The sequence below is a fragment of the Penaeus vannamei genome, chromosome 43 (assembly GCF_042767895.1).
Source record: "Penaeus vannamei isolate JL-2024 chromosome 43, ASM4276789v1, whole genome shotgun sequence".
In the NCBI taxonomy this organism is placed as follows: Eukaryota; Metazoa; Arthropoda; class Malacostraca; order Decapoda; family Penaeidae; genus Penaeus; species Penaeus vannamei.
This window is the reverse complement of record NC_091591.1, coordinates 8,917,245-8,924,744: the sequence shown is the minus strand read 5'-3', so window position 1 is coordinate 8,924,744 and position 7,500 is coordinate 8,917,245. Positions and strand designations below refer to the sequence as shown.

The window sequence follows — 7,500 nt, the reverse complement described above, 5'->3', positions numbered from 1 at the left end:
AGGCGGCGACTCGGCCCATACAACAGCCCACAGAACCGCCCGTGAACAGCGGTGTAGCGACGGTCCTCAAGCCCTTATTAGGCCGCAGCAGGTGCCCGGAGATGCGTCCCTAGCACTCGCACCGCACGAGACATCCCGAGAACAGCATTTCCCAAATATCAAACACATTAAAGATATTCCGAAATCAGCCTCAACGAACTTCCGACCTCCCCCCCCCAAAAAAAAAAAAAATAATAATAATAAATAAATAAATAAATAAAATTCCGCCACGTGTATTTCAAAAAATATTTCCTTCCACCATTAAAGCCAGAGAAACAACACTTACAATCACCATCTCTTCGCAACAATACCCTCATATTATGCAAGACAAACAAATTCATACTCTATTGTATGGGCCCTTCTCAAGTGGCTTCCGCGAATCAAAATTAAATAAAAACGAACAAGTGCAAATTAGCATCCTAATTCGTTCCCCATACCCGGTATTAGCACGCGATGACGCAATAAATGCAAATGCGGCGGAATTTTCTAAAGAGAACTATAGCCTACAACACACCCAAGAGAACCTACAACGATTTACATACTGATACTCCACTCCTGAACTGCGACAACTCATACTGCAAAATGAGGGGAGGAGATAGGGGGGGAGGGAGGAAAGGAGAGGAAAGGAAGAGGAAGGAAGAGGGAGAGAGAGAGAGAGAGAGAGAGAGGGAGAGGGAGAGGGAGAGGAGAGAGAGGAGAGACGGAGGAGGGAGAGGGAGAGGGAGAGGGAGAGGGAGAGGGAGAGGGAGAGGGAGAGGAGAGGAGAGGAGAGGTGAGGAGAGGAGAGGAGAGAAGAAAGAAAGAAAGAAAGAAAGAAGAAAAGAGAAAGAAAGAAAGAAGAAGAAAGAATGAAAGAAAGATAGAATGAAAGAGAGAAAGAAAGAAAGAGAGAAAGAAAGAAAGAAAGAAAGAAAGATAGATGGAAAGAAAAAAAAGAAAGAAAGAGAGAAAGAAAGAAAGAGAGAAAGAAAGAAAGAGAAAGATAGAAAGAAAGACAGATACACTCCTAAGACGTTCCACCCAACCACCCTCCACCCCCGGGCCATACAACCTCAACTGGACCACGAACCCCACGCGACGCCGTACCTTCAAACCAATGCATTCCACGCAATGACACTCCTCCCTTGCTCCTCATTCAGCGACGTCCTCCTCCATTCAGCCTCTCGCTCCGCCTTCCTGACCCGTCTCCCTTGCTCCATTATTCATCTCTCTCCGATCCCTTGTCCAAATGCCTATATCTATTCATCTCGGCCGCATGTCTATCGATCGATCAGTATTCAGAGCGGAGGTGCCGCTTCTGTAGGCCTACGACGCTGACACAACCAAATATGGGAAGTGGTCGCGCTCACAGGCACAGGCGCGCCATCTATCCGTTCGTTTATACATCTACCTATCTATCAATCTATCAGCATCTCCCTTATTCCATGCATCACAGAGAGGCTTTGGATGGAGAGAGAGAGGGGGTGGGGAAAGGGAGGAGAGAGAGGAATGGAGTGGGAGGGGAAAAGAAGGATGGATGGAATAAATGAATGAAAGGGGGGGGAGGACAGAGAGGAGAGGAGATAGGAGAGGAGAGGAGATGAGATGATAGAGAGGAGAGGAGAGGATATAATAGAGAAGAGAGAGAAGAGAAAAAAAGAGAAATAGTACGACAGAACGAATGACAGGCAGGCCAGTACACAAAAGGAAAAATGATTACCCAGAGGCAATCGGCCACAGGGGACACAGTACATCTGATAACTCCGCGCAAGACATCCGCTGACGAAACTCCCACCACTTGCCTTCCTCCCCCCCCCCCATACCATCCCCAACTTCCTCCCACCACTTGCCTTCTTCCCCCATCCCCAACTTCCTCCCACCACTTGCCTTCCTCCCCCCCCCCCATACCATCCCCAACTTCCTCCCACCATCCTACCACTCCCTCCCCCTCTCTATCTCACCCACAAGCTTCCACCACCTCCTCACCCACCCCGTCCTCCCCCTCTTTCCCCAAACCTCACCCTCTACTCCTTACCACTCCCTCATCCTCACCCCCCTCCCCACCGCCATCACCCTATCCTATCCTATCCTACAATTCCCTCTCCTCCCCTCTCCTTCCCTCTCCCCCTCCAACCATCACCCCCTCCCCCTTCCCCCTCCAAGTCAACAATGACCTCACCGACCTTTCTCTATAGACCCCCCTACTCGAGCAAGACCTCGGATTCCAGATAAATTCTCGTAGACATCTCAATTCCTCTAAGACAAGATTCCCAGACTTCCGGATGAATTCTCAGATACATCTCAAATTCTCAAAAAAAACTAATAAATTCTCAAGACACCTCTAGACCCTCTAATACCGCGGATATAATAATAATAATAATAATAATAATAATAATAATAATAATAATAATAATAATAATAATAATAATAATAATAATAATAATAATAATAATAATAATAATAATAATAATGATGATGATGATGATGATGATGATGATGATGATGATGATGATGATGATGATGATGATGATGATGATGATGATGATGATGATGATGATGATGATGATGATCATTATGATAATAAAATCAATTTCTCAAGCCAACCAAAATTCTCAGAAAAAAAAATCAAATTCGCAAGACCTTACAAATTCTATATAAAATAAAAATCTCATTCATAGCAACACTTCTTCAACTGTCCGAGACAAGCCCTCCACACTTCCGGCTCTCTCGAATCAGGTTAGAGAGAAAGCGATGTTTTTTTTTTCTCTCTCTCTCTCTCTCCTCCACTCGCAACTTGTGCTAGGTCAACCTGAGTCAGATGAATGACCGACAGACTGCGCTGGAGAGACCGGAGTCATGCTACTTTTACAGGAATATGAAAAACATACATTTTTATTTTTTCTTCTTTTCTCTTTTTTTTCTAATTTTCTAAATAAGATATTTTTTCTTCTAATAAATACCGGAATAAACAAGTCATTTACAAGTCATTTCCATCATAATTGTCATATATTTTCTTCTCGAGAGCAAACGCCGAAATAAATAAATTCATTCACAGGACCCGTACACTTTTTTTCTCAGTAACATAATCAACAATAATAATTAAACCATAATTAATAAATCGCCTAAATGACGGGTTCTGCAACTTGTTTCCAAATTAGTTCATTGACGCACATTTCTACCACTTCAAATCTACCGCTAATTGGCCTTTACATGCTGAACAAAACCTTCCCAGACAAACAAACATGGGGTAAATATTCGCTCCAATCACCTACTATAGGAGTTTCACCCCCCCCCCCCCCGCGGAGAACTTCCTCAAAACCAAAAAAATAAATAAATAAATAAAAAATAAATAAATAAATAAATAAAAATCAAATAAAAATAAATAAATAAATAAAATAAAATGTCAGCGTGTATGCTAGCTAGAGTGCGTGCGTGCGTGCGTGCGTGCGTCGTGCCCGGGCTGCCACAAGTCCTACGAGCCGAGTGTCCGGTCGCCGTTGACAAGCCCGATTCATCAAAGCCACCTCGAAGTAAGTGACCCACCACTTAAGCAGGTCGGGTCCCGGCCACACCCACGATCCCACTGTGCAAGATGTGCAAATGCGAAAACCGGTGGAGAGAGAGAGAGAGAGAGAGAGAGAGAGAGAGAGAGAGAGAGAGAGAGAGAGAGAGAGAGAGAGAGAGAGAGAGAGAGAGAGAGAGAGAGAGAGAGAGGGGGGAGGGGGAGGGGAGGGAGGGAGGAAAGAGAGGGAGAGAGGGAAGGGAGGGGACAGAAGGGAGGGAGGAAAGAGGAGAGAGGATGGGAGGGGACAGAGGGAGGAGGAGAAGGGAGTGGGGGAGGAGAGGAGGAGAGGAGGAGAGGGGAGGGAGGGAGCGGGGAGGGGATAGAGAAGAAGGGAAAGAAAAGGAGGCAAGAAAGAAAAGAAAGAAAAAGAGAAGAAAGAAAGAAAGAAAGGGGCAGAGAGAGAGAGAGAGAGAGAGAGAGAGAAGGGGGGGAGGGAGGGAAGGGAGAGAGAGAGGACGGGGGAGGGGACAGAGGGAGGAGGGAGGGGGAGGGAGGAGAAGGAGAGGGGGAGGGAGGGAGAGGGAGAGGGGAGGGAGGGAGGGGGAGGGGGAGAGAGGATACAGAGAAGAGGAGGAAAGAAAGAAAGAAGGGAGTGAGAGAGAGAGGGGGAGGGAGGGAGCGGGGGAGGGATAGAGAAGGAGGAAAGAAAGAAAGAAAAATGGAGAGAGAGAGAGAGAGAGAGAGAGAGAGAGAGAGAGAGAGAGAGAGACCGGTGTAGGAGAGAGAGAGAGAGAGAGAGAGAGAGAGAGAGAGAGAGGGGGGGGTAGTGAGGGAGGGAGGAAAGAGGGGAGAGAGGGAAGGGAGGGGACAGAGGGAGGGAGGAGAAGGAGAGGGGAGGGAGGGAGAGAGGAGAGAGAGGGAGGGAGAGGGAGGGAGCGAAGGAAGAGGGAGAGGGAGGGAGCGGGAGGGGAGAGAGAAGGAAAGCAAGAGCGAAAGAGAGAGAGAGAGAGAGAGAGAGAGAGAGAGAGAGAGAGAGAGAGAGAGAGAGAGAGAGAGAGATCCGCTATATTGCGAGATAATGACTTCACTTAAGACGCACACTTAGAATCGATGAGGTACACGTCACAGCACATAGCGTCTCCTCTCTCGTTTGTCATATTACTCATTCGCCCCGTATCACTGTTGCCATTCACTCTCGTTTGACTCTTCTCACTCATTTCCTCTCCCCTTCCTCATTTATTCGCCTCTCTCTCTCTCTCTCTCTCTCTCTCTCTCTCTCTCTCTCTCTCTCTCTCTCTCTCTCTCTCTCTCTCTCTCTCTCTCTCTCTCTCTCTCTCTCTCTCAATGCCCCATTCTCTTCCTCATTTTTGTCGCCAGTTCTTCATTCTCCCCCTCCTTTCTCTTCCCTCGGTCGCTTTCACCCACTCAACGTATCCAAAGCTTCCTTGCCTTTTTTCCTCCTGCCTTGCTATCTTCCTTCCTTCCTGCTTCGCTATCTCCCTTCCCTTCCTGATTCCCTGCCTCCCTTCTCCGGACCCTACGACCTCCCTGCCCCCCGCCCCGTCTCCCTGTCTACCACGCCCTAAATTTCTCCCAGCTTCCCTTCGTTTCTCCCTTCCTTTTCCCCCCCTTCCTCCTACTACCTCCTTCCCTCAGCGTGTCTCCCTCTCCTTCCCCTTCCACTACTACTTCCCTCCCTCTCTCTCTTCTTCCCTCCATTCACACCACTCCTACAACGTCTCCTCCCTGCTGCTGCCTCCCTGGCCATTATCATTCCCTTCCTTACCCCCTTCTTCTATGCCTCTTTCTCCTCCCTTCCCTCCCATCCACCCACAAACCCACCCATCTTAACCTCCCTCCCTCCTCTCCCTACCACCCACCTAACCTCCCTCCCTCCCTCTCCACCACCACCCACATTCCTCCTTCCTTCCTTCCTCCCTCCTTCCTTCCCACCCACCAACCTACTCAAAGCCCCACCCACACTCCCTCCTTCCTACCTACCAACCCACCCAAACTCACTAATCAACCCATCCAAACCCACCCATATTCCCTCCCTCCCTCCCTCCTTCCCACCCACACACCCACACACCCACCCACCTTCCCTCCCTCCCTCCCTCCCTCCCTAACCGTTCGACAAAGAAGCGTCAAATGTACACAAACTGGAACTATGACGTCACGCCTTTTCTTGCAACCAGGCCACCACCCGGAAATACCAGGGGGTCGAATGGGAGTGGAGCCGAAGGGGAGGAGTGGATGGCAACGGATAATAAGGGGGAGGTAGAAGAGAGAGGAGGAGGAGGAGGAGGAGGTAGAAGAAAGAGGAGGAGGAGGAGGAGGAGGTAGAAGAAAGAGGAGGAGGAGGAGGAGGTAAGAAAGGAGATGAAGAAGGAGGAGGATGAAAAGGGAGGAGAAGGAGGGAGTGAAGAAGAAGGAGGAGGAGGAAAGTGGAGAAAAAGGAAGAAGATGAAGAAAGTGAAAAGAGAGGAGAGGAAGTGAAGAAAGAGGAGGAGAAATTTAAGACAGAAGAAGTGAAGAAGAGGAAGTAGAAGAAGAGGAAATAGAGGAAAAGAGGAGGAGGATGAAGAAAGAGGAGGAGGAAGGAGGACAGAAGAAAGAGGAGGGAGGAGGAGGAGGTGGGAAAGAGAGAAGGAGAGGAGGAGGAGGTAGAAGAAAGAGGAGGGAGGAGGAGGAGGTGAGGAGGAGGGAGGAGGAGGTAGAAAGAGGAGGAGGGAGGAGGACAGAAAGAGGAGGAGGGAAGGAGGAGGAGGGTAGAAAGAAGAGGAGGAGGAGGAGGAGGTAGAGAGAAAAAGAAGGAGGAGGGAGGAGGAGGAGGGAGGTAGAAGAAAGAGGGAGAATAAGGAGGGAGAGGAGAGAAGAGAGAATAGGAGGAATATAAACGGAAGGAAAGAAAGAAGGAAAGAAAAAAGAGAAGGAGAAAGGAGGTGAGAAGAGGATGGGGTATCGGCAACTAAGGTTCTACAGCCTTGTTATCAGGGTTCCTTTTATACCATCGTAATTGGAGTCTCAGAGTGGGCCGTTCATTCGCGTTCTTGGCTCCTGTTTTACAAGGGGGAGGGCGTGAAGGGGAGGGAAGATTGTGATGGGAGGAAGTTGTGATGGGAGGGAGGGCGTGAAGGGGGGGGAGGGTCAGATGGGTCAGAGGGGGCAGAAGGTGGAGGGAGGGGCGTGATCGGAACAGAGGGTCAGAGGGGAAGGGTGAGAAGGGGGAGGGAGGGGAAGGAATGAGGGGAGGGAGGAGGGGAGGACGTGATCGGAAGGGAGGGAGGAGGGAGGGGAGGACGGGTGATCGGAAGGAGGGTGAAGGGGGAGGGCGTGATCGGAAGGGGGAGGGTGAGAAAGGGAGGGAGGCAAGGAAAGGAAGGAGGGGGAAGGGGAAGGAATGAGGAGGGAGGGAGGGAAGGAAAGAAAGGGGAAGGTGGGAGGGAAAGGGAGGGAGGAGGAGGAAGAGGGAAAGGGAGGGAGGGACGGAAAGGGAGGAAGGGAGGGAGGGAGGGAAGGGAGGGTGGGAGGAAAAGAAGCAGGGAGGGAAAAGGAAGGGGGGGGGAGGGAAGGAAAGAAGCAGGGGAGGAAAGGAAGGGGGAGGGAGGGAAGGGAAAGAAGCAGGGGAGGGAGAAAAAGAAGGAGGAAAGAAGGTGAGAACGGCAGGGGTGAATGGAACCAATGAACGAATACAAATACAAAACATACACACACACACACACACAAAAAAAAATCTGAAACGACAACCAAAACCGCCCGCCTTCCCCCGACACCCACCTTGCAACATGGACCTGTAGGCGCAGTCTGTGATGGCGAAGACGTGGGGGGGCATCTCGTGGCGCTTCTTGCCCTTGTACATCTCGATGACCTTCTCCGTGTAGATGGGCAGGCGGCGGTAGGGGTTCACCACCACGCAGAAGAGGCCGGAGTAGGTCTGCGGGAGGGGAGAGAGAGGGGAATGTTAGCGAGGGGAGATC

At 50.0% G+C, this 7,500-nt stretch overlaps 1 protein-coding gene across 7 annotated transcripts in view; it reads right to left on the bottom strand.

Annotated features, from left to right (window-relative positions):
- zip (myosin heavy chain 10) overlaps positions 1–7,500 on the bottom strand; it is a 237,967-nt gene that overhangs the window by 101,180 nt on the left and 129,287 nt on the right. For all 7 annotated transcript variants that reach the window (XM_070119105.1, XM_070119106.1, XM_070119100.1 and 4 more), the window contains exon 2: positions 7,301–7,457. In XM_070119105.1, coding sequence (XP_069975206.1) covers positions 7,301–7,457 — 157 coding nt within the window. The remainder of the gene's footprint in view (positions 1–7,300; positions 7,458–7,500) is intronic.